This window comes from Rana temporaria, chromosome 3 (assembly GCF_905171775.1).
Source record: "Rana temporaria chromosome 3, aRanTem1.1, whole genome shotgun sequence".
In the NCBI taxonomy this organism is placed as follows: Eukaryota; Metazoa; Chordata; class Amphibia; order Anura; family Ranidae; genus Rana; species Rana temporaria.
In genome coordinates this window covers 387,680,150-387,707,548 of record NC_053491.1, presented here as the reverse complement: position 1 = coordinate 387,707,548, position 27,399 = coordinate 387,680,150, and the positions used below count along the sequence as shown (strand labels likewise).

At 46.8% G+C, this 27,399-nt stretch overlaps 1 protein-coding gene across 1 annotated transcript in view; it reads right to left on the bottom strand.

Annotated features, from left to right (window-relative positions):
• Positions 1-26,784, bottom strand: part of RESF1 (retroelement silencing factor 1) — a 180,052-nt gene extending 153,268 nt beyond the window's left edge. Inside the window, exons 1-4 of the mRNA XM_040341692.1 lie at positions 26,488-26,784; positions 26,312-26,371; positions 15,711-16,932; positions 12,824-15,602 (exon numbers count right to left, since the gene is read on the bottom strand). Of these exons, the coding sequence (XP_040197626.1) occupies positions 12,824-15,602; positions 15,711-16,932; positions 26,312-26,371; positions 26,488-26,784 (4,358 nt within the window). The remainder of the gene's footprint in view (positions 1-12,823; positions 15,603-15,710; positions 16,933-26,311; positions 26,372-26,487) is intronic.
• Positions 26,785-27,399: the final 615 nt, after the last annotated feature.

The window sequence follows — 27,399 nt, the reverse complement described above, 5'->3', positions numbered from 1 at the left end:
TGACGTGCCAGAGCCGGCCGTCAATCACCTTCCCTCTGGATAGGAACGCCCATTCCCCGCGGGGAGTCGGAATCTTCAATATACGATTGCACAGTGAGTACCGGGCTAAAAAAATAAATACAGGCATACTGTAGCTCGCGCTACTATGCCTAATTTTATGCTAAAATGTTGTTATGGAGGGTGAACCACCGCTTTAAGTACACCCATGTGAATGAGGCCTTACTGAGATAACTGTACACCAATGCCAGCTTCAGGACTCAGACCTTATGAGCGCATGCCCTGAGAATCTAGCTTGCATTATTCAGAAGAAACAACACAGGCACCGGGAGCAGGGGAGAGTGTGGAAGAGAGGCTTGCGGCCCAGCTATTTTTTCCTATAAATGCATGCAGCATCTGCAGTTGTCAGAAACATGCAAAGATGGCTCCATGGAACCCTGTAGGGGGATAGAGCCATCCAAAAACAGGACCAAGGGAGGAAGAGGAGGAGAGATGATTGAGAGATGGAATTAAAAGGCATACAAAGGCTTAAAAAGAAAACCCCACAGGAAAAGAGGTAGGTGCTAAGATCTGCAGGACTAACTGCTGTTTAACCACTGTAAACTTTGGGGGTCTTTAACCACTTAACCACCAGCCGCCGTCTACAAACGGCGGCAAGGTGGTTGCTTAACTGGGGGTCGCCGTTCTGAAACGGCGCCCACCAGAAGCAGTAATGCGCGCCGCCTCGGGCGCGCACACAGAAAATTCTGTGCGCGCCGGGTCTATGAGACCCGGCGCTACACAGATCACGGTAACTGACCGGCAACGCCGGTCTTTTACCATGTGATCGCGCCGTCCAATGACGGCGCGACCACAGGTAAACAAACCGGCGTCATTTGATGACGCCGGTTCCTCCCTCCTCTCGCTGTACCGATCGGTACAGTGTGAGAGGAGAGCGCGGATGGCAGCAGCAGTGTGGGATGGATCTGTGACTATTGCAGTCACAGATCCATCCATCCCTGCTCAGCCATCCCTGCATTAACCCCTGCAATACTCTGCCTTCCCTGCGCAATACTCTGCAATGCTCTGCCTTCCCTGCAATACCCCCGCGCAATACTCTGCAAAACACCCGCGCAATACTCTGCAAAACACCCGCGCAATACTCTGCAAAACACCCGCGCAATACTCTGCAAAACACCCGCGCAATACTCTGCAAAACACCTGCGCAATACTCTGCAAAACACCCGCGCAATACTCTGCAAAACACCCGCGCAATACTCTGCAAAACACCCGCGCAATACTCTGCAATACCCCCGCGCAATACTCTGCAAAACACCCGCGCAATACTCTGCAAAACACCCGCGCATTACTCTGCAATACCCCCGCGCAATACTCTGCAAAACACCCGCGCAATACTCTGCAAAACACCAGCGCAATACTCTGCAAAACACCCGCGCAATACTCTGCAAAACACCCGCGCAATACTCTGCAAAACACCCGCGCAATACTCTGCAATACCCCCGCGCAATACTCTGCAATACCCCCGCGCAATACTCTGCAGTACCCCTTGCGCAATACTCTGCAATACCCCCGCGCAATACTCTGCAATACCCCCGCGCAATACTCTGCAATACCCCCGCGCAATACTCTGCAATACCTCCGCGCAATACTCTGCAATACCCCCGCGCAATACTCTGCAATACCCCCGCGCAATACTCTGCAGTACCCCCTGCCAGTACTCTGCAGTACCCCTTGCGCAATACTCTGCAATACCCCCCGCGCAATACTCTGCAATACCCCCGCGCAATACTCTGCAATACCCCCCGCGCAATACTCTGCAGTACCCCCCGCGCAATACTCTGCAATACCCCACTCGCAATACTCTGCAATACCCCACGCACAATACTCTGCAATACCCCACGCACAATACTCTGCAATACCCCACGCACAATACTCTGCAATACCCCACGCACAATACTCTGCAATACCCCACGCACAATACTCTGCAATACCCCACGCACAATACTCTGCAATACCCCACGCACAATACTCTGCAATACCCCACGCACAATACTCTGCAATACCCCCGCACCAATACTCTGCAATACCCCCGCACCAATACTCTGCAATACCCCCGCACCATACTCTGCAATACCCCCCACACAATACTCTGCAATACCCCCCGCACAATACTCTGCAATACCCCACGCACAATACTCTGCAATACCCCACGCACAATACTCTGCAATACCCCACACACAATACTCTGCAATACCCCCGCACCATACTCTGCAATACCCCCCACACAATACTCTGCAATACCCCCGCACCAATACTCTGCAATACCCCCGCACCAATACTCTGCAATACCCCCGCACCAATACTCTGCAATACCCCCGCACCATACTCTGCAATACCCCCACACCAATACTTTGCAATACCCCGGCCAATACTTTGCAATACCCAGAAAATACTCTGGGGAAAAAAAATGTGTTTTAACCACTTCTCGCCCACGTCATATGAGGTCCTTGACTTTGTGCAGGGATATCTAAATGATGCCTGCAGCTACAGGCATCATTCAGATATCATTTTTTTCAGCCGGCGATTCTCTACACCATAAGAACGATCATGGCGGCTGTTCCGCCTCTTGATCGTTCTTACGGGAGGCAAAAAGGGACATCCCCACTCCCTTCGCCCTCCGGTGCTTCTTCTGACTCACCACTGCGATCGAAGCCAGGATCGTTTTTTTTCTTGTTTTTTTTCTTGTTTTTTTCCAAGCTTCCCAGCCTAGAGGTGAGATGTGGGGTCTTATTGACCCCATATCTCACTGTAAAGAGGACCTGTCATGCTATATTCCTATTACAAGGGATGTTTACATTCCTTGTAATTGGAATAAAAGTGATCAAAACATTTATTTTTGGGGAAAAACGTGTCAAACTAAAATAAATTAAGTAAAATGAACAATAAAAATAAAAAATAAATATTTAAAGCGCCCCTGTTCCCGCGTGCTCGTATACAGAAGCGAATGTGTACGTAAGTCCCGCCCACATATGAAAACTGAGTTCAAACCACACATGTGGGGTATCGCTGCGAACGTTAGAGCGAGAGCAATCATTTTGGCCCCAGACCTCCTCTGTAACTAAAAACATGTAACCAGTAAAAACATTTAAAACGTCACCTATGGGGATTTTTAAGTAGCGAAGTTTGGCGCCATTCCACAAGCGTGTGCAATATTGAAGGGTGACATGTTGGGTATCTATTTACTCGGCGTAACTTCGTCTTTCATATTATGCAAAAACATTGGGCTAACTTTAATGTTTTTTTTTTTTAAAAAGCACAAAACTGTTTTATTTCCCAAAAAAATGCGTTCGAAAAATTGCTGTGCAAATACCATGCGCGATAAAAAGTTGCAACGACCGCCATTGTATTCTCTAGGGTCTTTGCTAAAAAAGCATATATAATGTTTTGGGGTTCTATGTAATTTTCTAGCAAATAAATGATGATTTTTACATGTAGGAGAGGAATGTCAGAATTGGTCTGGGTGTTCCAGAACGCCTGATGGTGATCCCTGCATGTTGGGCCTCTGTATGTGGCCACGCTGTGTAAAAGTCTCACACATGTGGTATCGCCATACTCGGGAGGAATAGCAGAATGTGTTTTGGGGTGTAATTTGTGGTATGCATATGCTGTGTGTGAGAAATAACCTGCTAATATGAAACTTTTGTGGAAAAAAAACAAAAAAAAAAAAAAACCTTGATTTTGCAAAGAATTGTGGGAAAAAATTACAACTTCAAAAAACTCACCATGCCTCTTTCTAAATACCTTGGAATGTCTTCTTTCCAAAAAGGGGTCATTTAGGGGGTATTTGTACTTTTCTGGCATGTTAGGGTCTCAAGAAATGAGAGAGGCCGTCAGTACTTCAGATGTGATCAAATTGATCAATTTTCAGTAATTGGTACCATAGCTTGTAGACCCTATAACTTTCACCCAGACTAAATAATATCCACATTTTTTTTTTTTTTTTTTACCAAAGATATGTAGCAGTATACATTTTAGGCCAAATTTATGAAGAAAAATTCATTTTTTGCAAAATCTTATAATAGAAATGAAGAAAAATTCATTTTTTTACAAAATTTTCGTTCTTTTTTCATTTATAGCGAAAAAAATAAAAACCGCAGAGGTGATCAAATACCACCAAAAGAAAGCTCTATTTGTGGGAAAAAAAGGACAAAAATTTCATTTGGTTACAGTGTTGTATGACTGAGTTATTGTCATTCAAAATGTGAGAGCACCAAAAGCTGAAAATTGGTCTGGTTATTAAGGGTGTTTAAGTGCCCAGTTGTCAAGTGGTTAAGCTCCGCGAGACAAGTGCGTAAAACCTTGTCAGTAAAGCAAAGGGTCTTTATTGGTGACCAAACAAAACAAAATAAAGCTTTTCTTCAGCATCCAAAACGTCACAACAAAAGTCCTGCTTGTTTCCAGCATAAATTAGGAAAAAGTCTTTCTTCAGAAAAACAACCAAAAGAAAGGCACATACGTTTTTAGTAAGAAGTCCTCCAGACCTTCCCTGCAGACACAGCTTCACTTCCAAACTACTCAAAAGTCCTCTCTGAGCAGCTAGCAGACTTCCATCTTGTCCTCACAGGTGCACTCTCCCAACTCACTCACTCCCTCCAGCATCACTTCCTGCTTTAATGGGTGGCTGTCTTTGAGATTTTAACCCCTTGTGCGCTGGCTTCCAGGGTTTAGGAGTGGAGGCTCCATCCCACCCAAATAACACTTTGGAGCCTCCAAAATTCCAGGCCCCAAACTACTTTATTAAGATAGAGAAGACTGCGAGCCAGTCCTCTCTGAATTAGCGCCTGCCTGGAACTTTTCACCCACTTTTGGGTGACCCCCTGAACCTTCTACCTCTATTTAAATGGACCATAGTCCAAACAGTGGTGCCGTATAGCACCCGTCCAGGACCCACCCCCGGTGTCCTGTACATATCCCCCCCCCCTCTGCCTCAACGCGGAGGTGTTGGAGGCAACAGTAGACACCATACAATGGACTCGGGAGAGGGCATCGGCATTCTGATGCTGTCTCCCGGGTCTGTGCTCTACCATGAAATTGAACTCCTGGAGAGAAAGGAACCACCTTGTTACCCTGGCATTGGTGTGTTTATTCTGTCTCATCCAGGTAAGCGGAGCATGGTCTGACACCAAGCGGAACTTTCTGCCCAGGAGGAAATATCGCAGGGAGTCTAGAGCCCACTTGATGGCCAGACACTCCCGCTCCACCACCGCATAGTTTCTTTCAGCTGCCGTCAGCTTCCTACTAAGAAAGACCACAGGGTGCTCCTCCCCATTGATTTCCTGAGACAGGACCGCTCCCAACCCTTCGCTTGAAGCATCTGTCTGTACTACAAAATCTTTTGTAAAATCTGGAGCTACAAGCACCGGATCTTGGCACAAAGCTGTCTTAAGCTTTTGAAAAGCCGTCTCGGCCTCGGCGTTCCACTTTATCATCACTGACTTTCTGCCTCTGGTCAGGTCGGTCAGTGGTGCAGCAACAGTGGCAAAGTTGGGGACAAACCTCCTATAATAGCCAACTATGCCCAAAAACGCTCTGACCTGCTTCTTGGTTAGGGGACAGGGCCAGTCCTGTATGGCCTCCACCTTACTCATTTGGGGCTTCACCAGCCCTCTACCCACAATATACCCTAGGTATTTTACTTCCTCCATCCCAATGGCACACTTCTCGGGGTTGATGGTGAACCCTGCTCTTCTTAAGGAGTCTACAAATGCCTGAACCCGGGGAAGGTGGGACTCCCAATCAGTGCTGAAGATGACTATGTCATCTAGGTAGACAGAAGCGTACCGTTGGTGTGGACGCAGAGTTTTGTCCATGGCCCTTTGGAACGTGGCCGGGGCTGAGTGTAGACCAAATGGCATCCTCTTATATTGGAAGTGGCCTTCTGGGGTAGAGAAGGCTGTCTTCTCCCTGGCTTCCTTAGTCAGGGGAATCTGCCAGTACCCTTTTGTGAGGTCTAGCGTGGTAATGTACCTGGCAGGCCCCAACCTTTCAATTAGCTCATCTACTCGTGGCATGGGATATGCGTCGAACTTGGAGACTTCATTAAGCTTTCTGAAGTCGTTGCAGAAGCGGAGGGTGCCGTTGGGCTTGGGTACCAACACAATTGGACTTGACCATTCGCTCTGCGACTCTTCAATTACTCCAAGCTCGAACATTCTTTTAACCTCTTCGGACACTGCCACCCTATGAGCTTCTGGGATACGTTAAGGCTTTAACCTGACTTTTACATTGGGCTCGGTCACAATGTCATGCTCGATGACGTTGGTGCGACCGGGCAACTCTGAAAACATATCTCTATTTTTTTGTAGAAACTCTTTTGTTTGCTGGGTTTGAGGTCTAGTCAGGGTAGCAGCAACCTGCACCAAGTCGATCCCTGCATGGTCCCCTGACTGTACCCCTACTACCGCTGACACTTGTTCTCTGTCTCTCCAGGGTTTCAACAAATTGATGTGATAGATCTGGTATGGTTTTCTTTTCCATGGCTGGTGTACCTTGTAGTCCACCTCACCGACTTTCTCTACTACCTCAAATGGGCCCTGCCATTTGGCCAAGAATTTGCTCTCTACCGTGGGTATTAGAACAGCCACCCGGTCTCCTACTTGGAACTGTCTAATTTTAGCCGACCTGTTATACACTCTTCTTTGGGCATCCTGAGCCTTCTGCATGTGCTCCTTCACCAGTGGCATCACCTTAGCCACCCTCTCTCGCATTTGAGAGATATGCTCTACCACCGTTTTGTGTGGTGAGGATTCACTTTCCCACGTTTCTTTTACCAGGTCGAGTAACCCCCGGGGCCTTCGACCATACACTAACTCAAATGGCGAAAACCCTGTGGATGCTTGCGGGACCTCCCGGATAGCAAATAACAGGGCAGGGAGTAACATATCCCAATCCTTCCCATCTTTCTGGACTACTCTTCTTAACATGGATTTTAGGGTTTTATTGAATCTTTCGACTAGGCCATCGGTCTGTGGGTGGTAGACAGACGTCCGCAACTGCTTAATTTGAAACAATTTGCACAAGTCCGCCATTACCTTTGACATAAAAGGGGTACCCTGGTCTGTCAGGATCTCTTTGGGGAACCCAGTTCGTGAGAACATTTGAAACAACTCCCTGGCGATGGCCTTAGAGGAGGCTTTGCTCAAAGGGACAGCTTCTGGATACCTAGTTGCGTAATCTAGGATGACCAATATGTATTGGTGGCCCCGTGCCGACTTTACCAGGGGTCCCACCAGATCCATAGCGATCCGTTCAAACGGGACTTTGATAATCGGCAAGGGCACCAGAGGGTTTCTATAGTGTGGCACTGGGGCGGTTAACTGGCAAATGGGACAAGACGCACAGTATCTTTTAACCTTGGCCTTCAACCCTGGCCAGTAAAACCGGTCGTTTATCCTGGCCTCTGTTTTCTCCGCCCCCAGGTGTCCTCCCAGTGCATCGTTGTGGGCTAGATCGAGGAGCATCCGCCTATACGGTTGGGGAACCAGCAACTGCTCTATAGTTTCCCCTCGGCTCTCAGCCACTCGATACAGTAAGTCCCCCTTCAACGCAAAGTGAGGGAACCTCTGGTCTGCGTCTGGCATTTGTGGGACCCCATCAACAACAGAAACCTGCTCTCGAGCATTGACCAAGGCAGGGTCCCGTAATTGGGCGGTACCAAATGCACCTCTGGACACATCTAGATCTGGATGTACTGGCCTTGAGGATGTTTCCCCTTCATCCTCCTCAACCGGGGAGAGCTCCTCGTCATCCTCCCCCAGCATGACTTGTAATGGGAAGACCTCCCCACCTCAGAGATCAACCCGGGTTTAAGACCTGGGTCAGGGGCATTATCTTCCACATTAGCATTCCCTGCGACTTCATTATCAATGGTAGGTATTTCTATATCAGAGGGGTGTATTTCAGCTCCGGACCCCTCGGACCCTGTCCCTTCCAGGCCCAGTGCCCCCAGTTCCCCTGGTGGTGCCATTTGCACCTCGTTCCATAGTTCCAGAAATAGTGGACAGTCCCGCCCCACTATGATGTCATGAATTAAACTGTTTACCACCCTGACCTCCTGTGTAACTGAGGCATGGCCATAAGAGACAGTCACCGGAACCAAGGGGTACTCCTTGGTATCCCCATGAATGCATACCACCCGAAGAGTTTTAGTCACTGGTCTAAGCCTCCCAAGTACCCTGGCATGTACTAATGTTACCATGCTACCGGAGTCCAGTAGGGCCCTGGCAGGAAGGTGGTTCACCCACACTTCACACTCAAACCGTCCTGCAGCCAGGTCAAGATGAGTGGTACACACACTTCGCACATAGAAGGTGCTTCTCCGACCAGTTCCGCACTCCATAGGCTCCTCCTGCAGTGGGCATTGTGCCCGGGTATGCCCCCAGGACCGACATCGCCAACATTGTATGTCTCCCATCTTTGGTACAGGAACCGACCTCCGTGGTTCTAGGGCAGATGGTGTAAACCTGCGGACGCCAACATCTGGCAAGGCTTCTCTCCTCAGGTTGGTGGCTGGTCTGGGTGTCCTTGGCGTGGGTTCTCGACGCTTGGCAGGCCCAAGCAGGTCCTCCACCACAGTATACCGTTCAACCAGCTCGATCAGCTGGTCAGCATTAGTTGGGTTTCCATGGCTTACCCAGCGCTGTAGGTCATCTTTTAGGGATCGTAGGTACCGGTCCATCACCACTCGTTCCACCATTTGTGGACCTGACAACTTTTCTGGCTGCAGCCATATTTTAACTAACTGAATTAGTTCATGCATCTGGGACCTGGGTGGTTGGTCCGATTTGTACCGCCAGCGATGCACCCTCTGAGCCCGGACAGCTGTGGTCACTCCCAGGCGGGCCAGGATTTCAGCTTTTAGACGTTCATAGTCTTTGATGTGCTCAGCTGGGAGGTCAAAATAGGCCTTTTGCGGGTCACCAGTGAGAAAAGGCGATATAATGCCGGCCCATTGGTCCCGGGGCCACGCTTCTCTCTCTGCTATCCTTTCAAAGGTGGCAAGAAAGGCTTCCACGTCATCGCTGGGTGTTAGTTTCTGCAAGAAATGGCTGGCTCTAACAGACACTGGGTTGCTAACGGCAACGACCGCTTGCGCTTGTCCCTGAGCCAGCTGCTGTACAGCCTCCTGCAAGGCAGCCACCTGTGCTTGAGTGGACTCCTGCTGGGCCGTAAACTGGGCAGATAGCAGCCGTGTATTTTCCTGCTGCGCAGCTATAGCCTGTGCCAGGGCCTGCTGCTGCTGAGCCATCGCTTCCTCATGGCGACGGTTTGACTCTGCTGACGCTTGCTGCTGGGTCACAGTGGCTTGTGCCAAAGCCTTAACGACCTCCTCCATGCCTTTGTCTGCTGTTTGTAACGCCTGGGCTGACTTCACCCAAGACATGCCATAAGTATACTGTCTCTTTAAATGTCAGTTTTAAACGGTTTTTGCGCCTGCAAATGCACTTTGCCCGCATTCGACACCAATTGTAAACTTTGGGGGTCTTTAAGCAAAGGGTCTTTATTGGTGACCAAACAAAACAAAATAAAGCTTTTCTTCAGCATCCAAAACGTCACAACAAAAGTCCTGCTTGTTTCCAGCATAAATTAGGAAAAAGTCTTTCTTCAGAAAAACAACCAAAAGAAAGGCACATACGTTTTTAGTAAGAAGTCCTTCAGACCTTCCCTGCAGACACAGCTTCACTTCCAAACTACTCAAAAGTCCTCTCTGAGCAGCTAGCAGACTTCCATCTTGTCCTCACAGGTGCACTCTCCCAACTCACTCACTCCCTCCAGCATCACTTCCTGCTTTAATGGGTGGCTGTCTGTGAGATTTTAACCCCTTGTGCGCTGGCTTCCAGGGTTTAGGAGTGGAGGCTCCATCCCACCCAAATAACACTTTGGAGCCTCCAAAATTCCAGGCCCCAAACTACTTTATTAACCACTTACGGACCCCCCACTGTATATGTACGTCCTCTTTTTAAACATGGATATCTCAGTAACGGCAGCAGCTGCTGCCACAACTGAGATATCCATGTTTTCAGCTGGCGGCCGTGTAAACGATAACGGCGGTCTCCGCGGCGGATTCGCCGCGAGATCGCCGTTATCGGTGGCGGGAGAGGGGCCCCCCCCCCTCCCGCCGCTTTTCCGCGCCCTCCGCCGCTTACCGGAGCCGTCGGTAGCGGCGGAGGAGATCCGATGCTGCCGCCTGGAGAGTGAGGACTTGAGTGAGGGCAAGATGGCCCCCACCCGTCCTCATAGCTCTGCTGGGCGGAAGTGACGTCAAAACGTCAGTCCCGCCCAGCCTCTTAAAGAGACAATTTTTTTTCTGTCATTTTTTTAAATGACAAATTTTCCTTTTTTTTTTTTTTTTTTTGCATTTAAGCCTAAATATGAGATCTGAGGTTTTTTTGACCCCAGATCTCATATTTAAGAGGACCTGTCATGCTTTTTTCTATTACAAGGGATGTTTACATTCCTTGTAATAGGAATAAAAGTGATCATTTTTTTTTTTTTTTTTATATTTTAGTGTAAAAAATTATAAAGTCAATAAAATTAAATAAGAAAACAAAAAAAAAAATTTTTTAAAGCGCCCCGTCCTGACGAGCTCACGCGCAGAAGCGAACGCATACGCGAGTAGCGCCCGCATATGAAAACGGTGTTCAAATCACACAAGTGAGGTATCGCCGCGATCGTTAGAGCGAGAGAAATAATTATAGCCCTAGAGCTACTCTGTAGCTCAAAAAATGCAACTTATAGAATTTTTTAAACGTCGCCTATCTAGATTTTTAAGGGTAAAAGTTTGACGCCATGCCACGAGCGGGCGCAATTTTAAAGCGTGACATGTTGGGTATCATTTTACTCGGCGTAACATTATCTTTCACAATATATAAAAAAATTGGGCCAAATTTATTGTTGTCTTATTTTTTAATTCAAAAAAGTGAATTTTTTCCAAAAAAAGTGCGCTTGTAAGACTGCTGCGCAAATACGGTGTGACAAAAAGTATTGCAATGACCGCCATTTTATTCTCTAGGGTGTTAGAAAAAAATATATATATAATGTTTGGGGGTTTTAAGTAATTTTCTAGCAGAAAAAAATGTTTTAGTCTTGCAAACACCAAATCTGAAAAACACCTGAGGTCTTTAAGTGGTTAAGATAGAGAAGACTGCGAGCCAGTCCTCTCTGAATTAGCGCCTGCCTGGAACTTTTCACCCACTTTTGGGTGACCCCCTGAACCTTCTACCTCTATTTAAATGGACCATAGTCCAAACAGTGGTGCCGTATAGCACCCGTCCAGGACCCACCCCCGGTGTCCTGTACACCACTTAAGGACCCCCTACCGACGATATACGTCGGCAGAATGGCACGGCTGGGCACATCCACGTACATGTACGTGGCTCTTTAAGCCCAGCCGTGGGGTCGCATGCGCGCCGGTCCGAAGCTCCGTGGCCGCGAGACTCGGACCCGATCGCCGCTGAAGTCCCGCGATCGGTCCCCGGAGCTGAAGAACGGGGAGAGCTGTGTAAACACAGCTTCCCCGTTCTTTACTGTGGCGCTGTCATCGATCGCATGTTCCCTTTTATAGGGAATCACAATCAATGACGTCACACCTACAGCCACACCCCCTACAGTTGTAAACACACATGAGATCACACATAACCCCTTCAGCGCCCCCTTGTGGTTAACTCCCAAACTGCAACTGTCTTTTTCACAGTAAGCAATGCATTTTAAATGCATTTTTTGCTGTGAAAATGACAATGGTCCCAAAAATGTGTCAAAATTGTCCGAAGTGTCCGCCATAATGTCGCAGTCATGAAAAAAAAAAAACGCTGATCGCCGCCATTAGTAGTAAAAAATAAAAACAAATTATAAAAATGCAATAAAACTATCCCCTTTTTTGTAAACTATGTAAATTTTGCGCAAACCAATTGATAAACGCTTATTGTGATTTTTTTTTACCAAAAATAGGTAGAAGAATACGTATTGGCCTAAACTGAGGAAAAAAAATAATGTTTTATATATTTTTGGGGGATATTTATTATAGAAAAAAGTTAAAAATATTGATTTTTTTTCAAAATTGTCGCTCTATTTTTGTTTATAGCGCAAAAAATAAAAACCGCAGAGGTGATCAAATACCACCAAAAGAAAGCTCTATTTGTGGGAAAAAAAGGACGCCAATTTTGTTTGGAAACCACGTCGCACGACCGCGCAATTGTCAGTTAAAGCGACACAGTGCCGAATTGCAAAAACTGGCCTGGTCATTTAGCTGCCTAAAGGTCCGGGTCTTAAGTGGTTAAGTGTGTGTTTAATAACACTTTAAAGCGGTTGTAAAGTCTGTTTTTTTTAAATAACAAACATGTTATACAGTGCCTTGAAAAGACTTAGTTAGACTTACCGGTGACGGTATTTCTAAGAGCCTTTCAGGACAACCTTGGAGAGAGCGCAGCTCCGCCTCTTCATTAGGAAACACATGCTAATCTTTAAAAGCCCTCCTCTTCCACCATGGCCTCAGTTATTGTGGTCCGACTCTCTGGAAGACATAGCACAGAAAACCACAACACCATGATAGATTTTATAACTTATTACTTTAACATTTAGGGAGGGTAACAGCGGTTGTCCTGAAAGGCTCTTAGAAATACCGTCACCGGTAAGTCTAACTAAGTCTTTCTCCAGTCGCCTTTCAGGACAACCTTGGAGAGGATAAACAAGTAACTTACCCTAGGGTGGGACTACTGCTTGCAGAACCTTTCTGCCAAAGGCTTGGTCTGCTGCAGACAATAGATCCAACCTGTAGTGCCTTAGGAACGTTGAGTAGTTGCTCCAAGTGGCGGCTTTGCAGATCTGCTCAGGTGTAGCGCCGGCTCTTTCGGCCCAGGAGACTGCAGTTGACCTTGTTGAGTGTGCCACAATACCTGAGGGAGGCACGACTCCTTTGGCTTTATAGGCTTCTGAAATAGCAAGTTTAAGCCATCTGGCTAAAGTACTTTTGGATGCTTTTTCCCCCTTGCGGGGACCTGAGAAAGCTACAAAGAGAGCATTTGACTTTCTAAAATCTCTGGTGACTGAAAGAAACTGTAAAAGACACCTTTTCACGTCTAGTGTATGGAACGCTTCTTCTCCAGCATTAGAAGGGTTTAAAGCAAAAGTGGGTAACACTATTTCCTGTGACCGGTGAAATTTTGATGATACTTTCGGAAGAAACGAAGGATCCGTTTGAAGGATCACTCGGTCTGGAAAAATTCTTAGGAAGGGTTCAGTGATGGCCAGAGCTTGGAGCTCACTGATTCGTCTTGCTGACGTAATAGCCACCAAAAAAACTGTTTTGAGGATTAAGTTTTTCAAAGAAATATTCTCCAATGGTTCGAACGGAACTCCCGTCAAACCTTGTAGTACAACCGATAAGTCCCAACTGGGAAAACTTTTGAGGATCACTGGCCTATTTCGAGCTAGTGCTCTAAAAAACCTGGAAATTAAAGGTTCTCTGGACAGAGTTTTTTCTAAGTAAACAGAAAGAGCCGCTACCTGTGTTTTTAAGGCAAGTCCTTTTTCCATTCCTTCATGGAGAAATTCTAGCACTGAGACCACCCTCTTAGTTTGAAAGGTCTTGGAAGAACACCATGAGTTATACTTCTTCCACACTTTAAGATAAATTGATCTTGTTACCTCCTTCCTACTGGACAGAAGAGTTTTTACAACCTTGTCCGACAAGCCTTTATTTTTCAAAATGTCTTCCTCAGAAACCAAGCGCTTAGATGTAACCTGTCTGTTTCTGGGTGACACACAGATCCCTGTGTTAGAAGGTCCTTCTTGGGAGGCAACTTCCATGGAGGTTTTGCGGCCAGGTTCAGTATGGTTGCGAACCAAGGCCTCTTTGGCCAAAAGGGAGCAATCAGAATTAGGTCTGTTTTCTCTTCTCTGAATTTCCTTAAGACCAATGGAATCAAGGGAAAGGGGGGAAAGGCGTAGCACAGATGGTAATCCCAGGGATGGGCTAGAGCATCTATGCCTATCGCCTGGTCTTCTCTGTGGAGAGAAAAGAAGTTTTGAACTTTCGTGTTTTGCTGACTGGCAAAAAGGTCTACTTGAGGATGTCCCCATTCCTTGGAGATCATGTTGAAAATCTCCTGACTTAGACTCCATTCTGCTTCTATTAGTTTCTTTCTGCTGAGAAGATCTGCCAGCAGGTTTTGGGATCCTTTTAGGTGGATTTCTGACAAAGAGGCCACATTTCTCTCTGCCCAAGTCAGTAACTGATTGGCTAGCTCCATCAATCCCTGGCTCCTGGTCCCGCCTTGTCTGGTCACATAGGCCACTGCTGTAGTGTTGTCCGACAAAATTTGAACATGACAACCCTTCAGCATCTGTTGAAAAGCCAGGAGACCCATAAAAATGGCTTTTAGTTCTCGCCAATTCGATGACCTCCTTGCCTCCACTTTGGTCCATGACCCTTGTGCGGTCTGTCCATCCAAGTGGGCTCCCCATCCCCACGAACTTGCGTCCGTTGTCAGACGTTTGTCCGAGGGAAGGACCCATGAGAGACCTTTTGTGAGATTGGAAGGATCTCTCCACCACCAGAGGGACCGTTTTACCTTTGATGATAGAGAGAAGGTTTTCTCCAGTGACTCCTGGTGAGACCACTCCTGTAGGATGTTCCTCTGTAGGGGTCTGGAATGAAGCCTTGCCCATTGAATGGCAGGGATCGAGGCCGTAAGTTGACCTAGGACTGCCATGGCAGAACGTACTGACACTGGGAGATTCGTTTGAATCTGGCTCACTGCAGAAACTACTTTTTCTACTTTTTCTTGAGGGAGAAACACCTTCTGGAGAACTGAATTGATGGTGTAACCGAGGAACCTCATTTCCTGTGAGGGGTCTAGGCTTGATTTTTCTAAATTCAATATCCACCCCAGGCTCTCGAGATGAGCCTAAGACGTCTGGAGATCTGAAACCAGCTGATCCCTTGAACCTGCAAAGAATAAGAGGTCGTCCAGATAAGGAACAACTGAGACCCCTCTCAGTTTCAGAGGCTCCAAGGCTTCCGCCATCACTTTTGTAAAGATCCTTGGTGAGGATGAGAGGCCGAACGGCAGAGCTCTGAATTGGAGGTGCCATATTGAAGTTCCCAAGTTTATTGCCAAGCGTAGAAACTTTTGTGAGGCCTGCGCTATTGGCACGTGTAGATACGCATCCCTTAGATCCAGAGAGGCCATGAAGCACTCTGGTGCTAACAACTTTGTGATGGAATAAATGGTGTCCATCCGGAAGTGCTTGTACCTTATAGTTTTGTTCAGGATCTTCAAGTTCAAAATTAGGCGATATTTGCCTGAAGGCTTTTTTACTAAGAATATGTGGGAGTAAAACCCTCTTCCCTCCTGATCTTTTGGGACTTGGACAATAACTTCCTGTTGGATCAGATCCTTTAGAAGGTTCATCATTGCGGAAGCTTTTTCCTGATCCCTTGGTAGGGTTGTCACATAAAACCTGCAAGGAGGGCACTCTGAAAACTCCAGACTGTATCCTTGTGTAACTATGTTTTTCACAAAGGGGCTCTTGGTCAGAAGGCTCCACTGAGAAGAGAAAGCGGACAGTCTTCCCCCCACAGGAGTCAGATTGTCACTTGTCTTTTGATGACTGATCCTGGGGTGACTTAAAGAGGATACCTCCTCTTCCTCTACCTCTTTGAGGAAACCAGCGCTTTTTGTTTTCTTCTTTTTTGGAGGTTTGTGGAAAAGAACGAAAATTCTTTTTAACAGGTTGTTTCTTAGCCGGGAAAGCCTTCTTTTTGTCGGCTGTTCTATCCAGAATTTTTTCAAGATCCGGTCCAAACAGTAAGTCCCCTGAGAAGGGTAACCCGCAGAGTTTGACTTTAGAGGCTGTGTCCCCTGTCCAGGTTTTCAGCCATACTGCACGTCTGGCTGAGTTCACCAGGGCAGCGGATCTAGCTGACAACTTAATTGATTCAGCTGACGCATCAGCCATGTACCTGATTGATTTTAGAATCAATGGAAAGGATTCCAAGATATCCTTCCTTGGTGTACCAGCTTCAACATGGTTCATCAGCTTTTCCACCCAACATTCCAAGTTTCTTGCCACCACTGTGGAGGCCATTGCAGGTTTTAGACTAAGAGAAGTAGAGTCCCAAGCTTTCTTTAACAGGGAGTCCGCTCTTTTGTCCATGGGATCTTTTAGTATCCCCATGTCTTCGAACGCAAGATCCGTGCGTCGAGACACCTGGGAAAAGGCAGCATCAACCTTTGGCTTTTTATTCCAGGCTTCAGAGTCTTTATCTTCAAAGGGAAATCTTTTCCTTAGACTTTTAGAAAAGAAGGGGCCCCTTTCTGGATCTTTCCACTCTTTTCTAATAGTATCTGATACTACTTTGTGAACTGGAAAAACCTTGTGTTTGGAGGCATCCAGACCCTGGTACATTTTATCATGAAGAGATAATTGTACCTCCTCTTCTTGAATATCAAGTGTAGTATAAATTGCTTCAAGAAGATCATCTACTTCATCTAGAGAGACTTTATATCTGGAATTTCTGTACTCTCCTTCCTCTTCCTCCTCATCTGAATCCCTGAGTGAGCGAAGAGTACTTGTCCCTTCATCCCCTGAATCCACAACCTCTGACCTCGAGGTGGAAGCTTTTGGGCTGGGTGGTAAATGTTGGGGTTCAGCTTGCACTGCTGGAGTCTGAACCAACATAGATTTGACCGAATTCAAAGAACTTGCAAGTTCTTGCACTGAAGAAAACAACACTTTATATTGCTGGGATGTCTCTTCTTCCACTAAATCCTTAATACAAGATTTACACATTGCCTTCTGCCATGAATCTCTAAGAGGGTTTTTGCAGGAAGGACATTTCCTTTGAGTTGGTGGCTTTTTAGTTTTTTGTTTCTCCTAAAACACAAAAAAGGGGTATTTTACCATTGGAGAAACAATAGGTTTTTTACAAACAAGGAAAAAACCGCCACCACTTTAAAAGGAAGATGTGATAGAAAAGATCCACAGCTAATCAAACACCACCCAGTGCAACTGTCAGGGACCGAGAGAAGTTACCTCTGACCCTGCAGTACAGGCTCCCTTAAGGAGGACAAATAACAAATAACCATATAAGCCCAATAGTAAGGATAGAGGCACCGCTGTACCCCCCTACCTGTACCTGAGCAGCGTCTGAGGCGCCTGTCTCCGCCATGGCTGTAGGTTCTTCCATCGCCGAGAGAAACACAGCCGGGACTGAATGATTTTTAAATCTTTCCCGGGCCCGCGCGTCATCAAAGACGGCCGGAACCGGAAGACGCCGCTCTTAGGCCTGTCCCCTGACCTCTGCGTTACTAGGCGACGTGGACCACGCGTCGCCACGCCTCTACAGGAAACTACGCCGCTGTGCATGACGTCACCCGCCCGCCAGGACCCGGGACCGTCATGCGGCGTTTCAAAAATAAACACCGCCAATGCGGTAGTGTGCCGCCCGGCCACCTGAGCCAAAACAGCGGACCCCTGGGCACTCAGCGCCGCTTCCTGTAGAGCCTTCACTCCACTGAGCAGGGAGAGGCTGGAGACTCCGGAGGACTCCCCCCACCCTTAGGGGAGCCTGGGATGGCCACTGCACACCAAACAGATAAGGTAAGGCTTACCCCTCCAACCTTGGAAAGAGCGCAGCACCCCTGGTCCACAAGCATGCGCTTCCACCATGGCGGAGGAAACACAATAACTGAGGCCATGGTGGAAGAGGAGGGCTTTTAAAGATTAGCATGTGTTTCCTAATGAAGAGGCGGAGCTGCGCTCTCTCCAAGGTTGTCCTGAAAGGCGACTGGAGAAAACTATTCATACCCCTTGAAATTTTCCACATTCTGGACATGTTACAACCAGAAACATAAATGTATTTTATTGGGATTTTATTTGATAGATCAACACAAAAGTGGTACATATTTGTGAAGTGGAAGTAAATTGATAAATGGTTTTGTAGTGATATAGTATTGTGGTAGATAATTAGTTGTTATTAGTATGATGATGTGAGTTATTTCCTGCAGAAACCCGATTCTTCCAGAGAGATGCATTTATTGAAACTTAAAGCGGAGTTCCAGCCTTTTTTTATGTTTATTAAAAGTCAGCAGCTACAAAAAGCATAGCTGCTGGCTTTTAATAAACATACAGTTACCTGCTCCACTGTCTAGCACCGCTCCGCTTCTCTCCCCCCCTCAGCCGGCACCTCCATCCTAACTGTAGGCACCCGACCATGACAGCTTTCGGCTTCACGGCCGGGCACTCACTTTGCATGCGCGAGTGGAGCTGCATTACCTAATTGGACAGGCGATCGCCTGGGACCTGTCACGTATCCTATGCGATCGCCTACAGGGAGGGGCCGCCGTAGGCGATATGACGTATCGCCTAGGCGGTCCCTGGGCGGAAGGAGGAAATGGGACAGGATGTCCCACTCCTCCTGAAGCCCCCACTCCCCCCCCCCCCCCGAAAAAATTACATGCCAAAAGTGGAATGTAAGGGGGCGAGAAGTGGTTTAAGTGAAAGTTCCATTTTTGGGTGGAACTCCGCTTTAAGATAAAATAAAGTCCATAAGATACTTGCAACAGATCCAGACATAAAAAATATGACAACGAACAGTAGCCTTCATAGTCCCATTTTCCCTAGACAATATGTAGACCTGTGCCTTCATATTCATGGAGAATGACAAGACAGACTGACAGCTTATACACCGAAGGGCTGAGCAATTCGATTGCCCGTTTCCATTAAGTCTTTAATCTGCCTTTTTCTTTCACAGTAACAGATAATGACCCCTAGCTGTAAACAGCTGCAGTCATAAACTGCCCTAATTTGCATTCTTGCATACTAACATCAACATAGCATAGAGTCACAATCTGTCCCCTTTGATATGTTGTTATATTCTAAAATCCCTTCCGGAAGGATTTTATAAAGAATATATATATTCTTGTTAATATGAATGAATGCGAGACTGTTTGAGCTAGTAATTTTCATATGTAATCCGCTGGATTCGATATTTGAAACTCCAAAAACGTATAAGTTTGAATATGAAATATATATGTTCATTTGAAGTGTTTAATGTTGTAAGAAAAGAATTGTATTTGTTTGGAATGTGTTCTCCTATTGAGGTATTTCATATGACTGTTTCTAAGCTGTATAGCTACCCTCCATGTCTAATGTCAGTGATTGATTATGTTCAAGAACTAGGCCACATCCTGTTTAGACTGTGCTTTTAGCTGTGTCTGCATACCATCCCCCTTTTCTTACTTAAACAAGCCATTTCTTCTTGTGATGTACAGAATGTTTGGATTAGTTCTCAGGAGCCACTTCCTATGTAAAGGTTGACATAGATGTAAACCAGATGTTGTACCAGGTTTTCATTATAAGTCACACCCTTTGGGAGTGATTATTTTTCGGCGCAAATTCAAACAAAGGATGCTTTTTGATATATAAACTGTAGGTCCGATAGCTTCAGCAGCTTTTCTCCTATCCAGCCACCATCAAGAGGAAGCTCGCATTCATCTTGCAAGCATACAGAAACAAGTCTTGAAGCACACATCTCATTCATTTGAAATTCTTATTTTGTTTAACTATTATTTGAAGCTATTGATACATTGAAACTGTTCTTGTACTTATGTTAAGTGTGTACATTAAACACACGTTTTTTTATTCACGAATCTGTCGCACGATCGATTTAATAGCAGTAAGTGTGCTATTTAAATAGAAGCCAAATTATCAACTTTATTTCATATGTGCAGTAAATATTGTTTGGTTAGTATCCCCTTTGATCAACAAGTCCCCTTTGAAATGAACAAGCAGACAAAAACTCTCCAACAAAAACGTTTTAGCAAGATCCTTAAAGCAGAGATCCGCCGCAAAAAAAAATATTAAAAGCCAACAGCTACAAATACTGCAGCTGCTGACTTTTAATAAATGGACACCTATCTGTCCAGCGCGCCCACGGTGTCGGCAGCTGAAGCCTATCTGTGCGTCGGCTCTCGGCTGCTGCCGCTGCCATCCTCGGTATGGGAATCAGGAAGTGAAGCTGTGCGGCTTCACTTCCTGGTTCCCTACTGCGCATTAGTGAGTCGCGCTGCGCATCCTTTCTGGTCCCTGCTGTCTTCTGGGACCTGTGTGTCTCCTAGAAGACAGCGGGGGAGGACAGAGTAGGCGCCGGAAGTGGCATAGGTCACCGCGATTACTGAGGTGATCTATGCCAGGAAGTGGGAGCAAATACCTGTATTACACAGGTATCTGCTCCTTCATCCCCCCTGAAAGGTGCAAAATGTGACACAGGAGGGGGGAAGGATTCCAAAAAGTGGAAGTTCCATTTCCATACATCGTTTGAAGTTAAAACAAAGCACTATTTACATGTTTACAGTTTAAAGAAGTGCTAGAGAAGTGTCATTTGCATTTAAAAAACATACTCATATGTACCAAGTAGATATCCTGTTTGACAATTCATAGGGAGATAAATTTTGCATTTGTTGGATCTTCCCATGAATAGTAACATCAGAACATACGACATACAAAACACAAAATAATTCCAGTAATGTCCCTTTTCCTCAGAGGCTGAATACAGATTTATTTAATTCTCATCCAAAGACCATTTCCTATAGAATTTTGGGGGGCAGGGTTGAGCCAGGATGCGTGTCAATGGAAGCACACAGCCTGGCTCAGGAGCGAGCCCAGAGGGGCACTCTCATAGGAAGCTGCTTTCTATGGGGGCTGCCCCAAGAAGAGGGAGGAGCATAGAGTTCTGGCGAGGGACCCCACAATGTAGATTCGGGCCACTCTGTACAATACCATTGCACAAAGCAGATAAGTATAGTGCCTTGTCAAGCATGGTGGTGGGAGTGTCATGATACAGTTCATTGAGGGAACCATGAATGCCAACATGTACTGTGACATACTGAAGCAGAGCATGATCCCCTCCCTTTGGAAACTGAGCCGCAGGGCATCATTCAGATATCCCCGCACAAAGTCAAGGACGTCTTATGACGGCCGTCGGGCGGGAAGTGGTTAAAACACTTTTTTTAACACAAAGTTGTCCATTTATACAATATTTCTAACACATAGCATGTACATACCAAAAATTACACCCCATAATAGATTCTTATACTCCTCCTGAGTACGGCAATACCACATGTGTGAGACTTCCACAGCCTGGCCACATACAGAGGCCAAGTATGGCTGAGCATGGCCGAGTACAGCCGAGTATGGCTGAGCATGGCCAAGTATGGCTGGGTATCGCAGCGTATGGCTGGCTATCGCAGAGTATGGCTGGCTATCAGCGCATATTGCAGAATATGGCTGGGTATTGCAGATTATGACAGGGTATGGCAGGGTATTGCAGAGTATGGCTGAGTATTGCAGAGTGTGGCAGGGTATTGCAGAGTATTGCAGAGTATGGCAGAGTATGGCAGAATATGGCAGAATATGGCTGGGTATTGCAGAGTATGGCAGGGTATTGCAGAGTATTGCAGAGTATGGCAGGGTATGGCTGAGTATTGCAGAGTATGGCAGGGGTGGCTGAGCAGGGATGGATGGATCTCTCCCCCCTCTCACACTGTCTCCCCCTCTCACACTGTGGTACAGAGAGGGGAGAGAGGAACCGGCTTCATGACAAACGGTAACGGTTTGCTTACAAGTGCTATCAGTGGCCATTTACCGTGATGCTCCGGGTCCTCACAGACACTCCCGTGTGCGCGCCCCAGGGGGCGTGCTGGAGCACGATTCTGGGAGGACGTCAATTTACGCCCTCCCAGAAATAAGACACCGCCCTGTAGCCATCATTCGGCTATGGGCCAACTATCAAGTGGTTAATAAACTATTTGAAGCAGAGAGCACTATGGTTTCTCCATTTCTATTTCATGACATGGTATATGGTTGAGTGAGAACCAAGAAGTGGAGAATTGCGATTCAGGGCAGGCACTTTATTCGAAGGTGGTGGGCACAGAACACAAAGTTATTCAGTTAGGGGTGCGCATGCCTTGAGCATCTAGCTTGCATTATTCAGAAGAAACAGCACAGGCACAGGGAGCAGGGGAGAGCGGGGAAAAGTGGCTTGCCGCCCAGCTATTTCTTTCAATAAATGCCTGCAGTATTTGGGGTCCCTCGCCAGCGCTCTTGGCTCATCTTCTCGGTACACCCCCATAGGAAGCAGACCATGACACTCCCACCACCATGCTTAACAAGGCACTGTACTTACCTGCTCTGTGCAATGGTATTGCACAGAGTGGCCCTGAATCTACATTCTGAGGTCCCTCACCAGCACTCTATGCTCCTCCTATTCTTGGGACACGCCCATAGGAAGCACCTTCCTATGAGGGTGCACCTGTGGGCTCACTCCTGAGCCGAGCTGTGTGCTTCCATTGACACACATCCTGGCTCAACCCTGCCCCCCAAAGGATTTGATTGCTAGCAGCGATGGCTTCTGCTGCCTTAGCAAAGCCTACAAAGTGAGAGGGGTAGAGGGGAGATAGCCACTACAGACAAGCACAGCGCTGGATCGAGTGAGGACTTTACTGGATCGAGTAATTATTTATGGGGGTGAGGAAGCGATACTGTGGTAGTGAGAGCTAAAATGGATACTGTAACAAAATGGTTGTTTTTGATCAAATTTTCTTGCTTGTAAAAGAAGTAATTAAGGTTTTGTACATTTAAGTGAGACTAGCACGTGGTTAAGAAATTCCAAATGTTGACATCTAACTCAACTCCCCCTTATTCTGAGAAGCTAGGATCACAGTAACCTTTATAGTGGCTGATAAACTAGGCAGATAGCTCTCTAACAATCTCTTCAGAAGTTTATGCAACGCTTCAGGAATGTCTATGTAATTGTTAAAATATATACACGCTGTAATTGTCTAAAAGCTCACACTTGGCTCCTTTGCATGAGGGTAAAAGACCATGCAATTTCCCTATGGCTCCATTATTTAAAAGGTGCATGCACCTTTTTTGTGGAAACGCAGGCACGGCAGGCCATGTGAATCTAGGGTTACAACAAGATATCTAGGTGCATTACAAAAACATTTGACAAAAATTCATCAGTTTGTACATTACTCACTTCCAGATCAACAGCTGGATACAGAAATACATCTCACCAGGAGACTGGGTTGTGATCAAGCGACACGTGAGAACATTACTCGAACCTCGTTTTAATGGTCCATTCCAGGTCCCGCTGATAACACCCCTACTTCAGTGAACCTTGAAGGAAAGGAGCCCTGGGTTCACACTAGTGACCTTGTTCACACAGGTATACACAACCATATGCCCACAGGGGACCAAGTTTGCCTGCACATGGATGCAAATGTGTTCCGTGCATCCATGTGCAGGCAGTCGCATTGCTGTCTATTGGGCCGGAGTACCTGCATGGACACAGCCTCTGCTCCAAATGGGACATTTTGTGCAGTGCAGGTACATGGCCCCAAACATATCCAGCATTGTTACCCTAGAACAGGAATTGAGTTGAGGGGAAAAAAACAGAAGACTAAGGTCTCTTTCACACAGGCGGACCGTATGTCCGCTTTTTCATCCATCCATCCGGATGAAAAAGGGACATACATTGATCCCTATGAGATTGCGGGTGTCAGCGGATGAACATCCGCTGACACCCGATCTCACCCGGGTCCACAATCCTCTGATTCTGCAGACGGAGTAAAACTCTAAAAACAAAAAAGTGCGGCGCTTAGTGAGAGTATGGAAACACCAACTTCACTGGATGTGAAAGTGTGAACCATACAACTAGGAGCATACAACCTATATGATATAAACATAAAAAGGTATGCAATGATACATAAAAGACTGTATACAGTGATAAACTAGATAAAAGTGCTGAAGTCCAAAGTCTTCACAGTAACTCTGTGAAGGATGGTATCATAAACAGTTCCGTGATGCGACTATGTAGAACATGTGAGGTGAGTCGCATTACTCATAGATGTCAGGGTTCAAACGCAATTCCACCATAAAATCCAAAACCAGACAAGGTATATATACAGAGAATGGGTACTCTTACCGGACTTAGTGGACACACTCACCAACGGCGGCGTGTCAATCAGGCATATACGAGATCCTCGAGCTGGTACCGTCCATAGAAGGAACACCAAAGGAAGCCAGAGCAATTGGGAGTCCTCGATCTTATGCGTCCTGAGTGCGATGAATGGAAGGAAGGCTCCTCATAGAAGTGGATTCATATAGAGGGACATGGAAAATAAAAGGAGGCTCCACATAGTGCGATTAAACCCATATAAGGGATAAGCGGCTTTATTTTGCAAAAGCAAAGTATAATTTTTTTTATAAAAAACATTAAAAAGTAGGTAAAAACAACGGAGTACTAACTTAAATGAAAAGGCGAGTAGGGTGATCACGGAGAGCAAAGCGTGGTAAGCAGATAGATATAGCAGGCTATGTACCCCGTCTGCAGATCGGATGAACACAGACAGACGGTTCATGTTCATCCGATCCCCCCATAGGACAGAGTGGAGAAAAGACAGGTCGGTCCCTGCACAGTGTGCGGGGATTGCACTGTCATCCGCCGGCTCAGCGGGGATCAGCGGACCGATCCCCGCTGAGCAAGCAGAGGTTCACGGGGCGGATCTTCACGGATCCGTCCCGTGTTAAAGAGGCCTAAGCCTGGCTTCACACTGTAGCGATGTGGGAACCAGCACGATTCCAGCGCCGGTTCCAGCATCTCATCTATCCCACAGGCAGTTCACACTGCCTTTTGTGAACAGCTGCAGGTGTCAATACAATGTTAATGACTCCCCCAGATCAGTTCACAGATCGCAGTGCGAACTGTGGATTCGGACATGAATTGGATCAAATGGGTGAAAAAAAAAGTCCCTGCACCTTTTTTGTGCGAATCCAATGTGAGTTCAGCCATACAGTTTGCACAGACATCGCAAGTGATGGGCACAGCAGTGCTGGTGTGAATCACATGCGATGTCTTCGTTCGCTATAGTGTAAACCTGGGCTGAAGGAAGAATTAACCTGCAAAGAAATGTTATTCAGCTATCCAACTTCAGTAAAAGGAATAAATGTGTGTGTGTGTGTGTATATATATATATATATATATATATATATATATATATATATATTGTGACAAACAGCCCCTGTCACTTGGGGATGGAGTGAATCTGTACAGGATGAGTGGCAGTATAGGGTCTGTACCACTGACTATACCTTGTTCGCCATTTATACTCGGTTCACACTGGTGTGATGCCAGACATAGCATGTGATTCGCACCGCATTGCTGTGCAGATCACATGCAATGTCTATGCATCGCATTTGCACCAAAAGGGTGAAGGAGCCTTTTTTTGGTCCGCACTGGAATCGGATTGGATGGATGTTTACAGAGATTTTTTTTTTTTTTTATATGTATAAAAAGATATCCAAGGAATTGAGAATGCCAATCAGCAGTGCTTACACTCTAATTAATAAGTGGAAAATTAGGGGTTCTGTTAAAACCAAACCACGGTCTGGTAGACCAACTAAAATTTCAGTCACAAACAGCAGCCACAGGCTTATCTTTCCCCCTCCCCCTCGCGCTGCTGTACTGGTGAGCGGGTTTCTCCTGTCACTCTGCATCCTTCCGGACATTCTCGTGCATTGACTTAGCCTCCTGGTCCATGTGCGCCGGATTTCCGAGACCAGTATGCCCCCTGGGGGGGGGGGGGGTCTCGGATCATGCTCCGTTGCGGATCGGGTTGGCAACTGGGCCGCCGGGGGTGAGGATGTGGCGTTTGTCCAGATTTTGGATAGAGGACCCTGCCATACAGGAACATATGCAGGAGGGTGTTTGTAACTATTGGCTTGCAACTGTAAACTCCACCCCCTCTGAGATCACATGGGACGCCTTTAAGGCTTGGACAGTGGAGCCTATATATCCCGAATAGCTGCTGCATGCAAAGCCTTGGCACAATCACTGACTGAGCTGGAGAGAGAAGTTGACCAAAAAGAGTCTGCATATGTGGCTAATCCTAATCTTATTGCGTACGGGACCTGGCAATTTGCGTTGCAGCAGCTATCCCTGCTACGGATAGATACGACACACAAGTCCCGTTTATACCTAGCACAAAGAATTTTTGAGTTCGGGAATAAAAATGGTAAGCTGTTAGCATGGCAAAAGAGGCAGTTTGCAGTGACTACCATTAGTGGAGATAGGGACCAAAATGGCACAATACTATGCACATCTTCTGAAATCAATGACTGCTTCTTTCTCTACTACAAACAGCTCTACTCCACCGAGGTCTCCTATACTGTCTCAGACCTACACTCCTACCTCAAAAGAGTTTCCCAGGATTGACGACAAGACCTGCACTGACTTGGACCAGACATAACTCTGGAAGAGGTTCAAAAGGCCATGACCCAACTTAAACCGGGCAAGACGCCTGGAGTGGACGGTTTGCCCGTGGAGTTTTACACACAACATGTCGAACTCCTTGCCTCTAGGCTCACCTCTCTTTTCAAAGAATTTCTACGACTGGGGTTACTGTCGGACTCGGTGGTGATGCCCAAGCCCGGTAGGAGTCCTGAGGATTTCTCCTTGTACAGACCAATCTCTTTACTTAATATTGTTGCCAAAATTTTGGCCAAGATACTGGCAATAGACTTTCGGCGGTCCTGGAAGACATCATTCATGTTGACCAAACTGGCTTCATAACAGGCCTCCTCTGGCCCCTGACCACCGCCATCCAGAGCATTGTGCTTTACAGGCCTCTCCTCAGACCACCATCTGTCCAAACCACTGTGCATGCATTACAGGCCAGCTCAGACCATCGCCCGTCCAGAGCACTGTGCGTGCATTACAGGCCTCCTCAGACCACCATCCGTCCAGAGCACTGTGGGTGCATTACAGGCCTCCTCAGACCACCGTCCCTCCAGAGCAGTGTGTGCATTACAGGCCTCCTTTGACCCGTGACCACCTGCATCCAGAGCACTGTGCATTACAGGCCTCTCCTCAGACCACCGTCCATCCAGAGCACTGTGTGTGCGCATTACAGGCCTCCTCTGACCACCAGCATCCAGAGCACTGTGTATTACAGGCATCTCCTCAGACCACCATCCATCCAGAGCACTGTGTGTGCATTACAGGCCTCCGTCTGATCATAACGGATTCGACCACTGTGCATTACAGGCCTCCCCTGAGACCACCATCCAGCACTGTGCAACATTACAGGCCTCCCCTCAGACCACTATCCAAAGCACTGTACAGCATTACAGACCTCTCATACCACCATCCAGGGCACTGTGCAGAATTACAACCACCGTCCAAAGCACTGTGCAGCATTACAGGCCTAATACCACCATCTAGAGCACTGTGCAGCATTACAGGCCTCTCAGACCACCGACCAGAGCACTGTGCAGCAT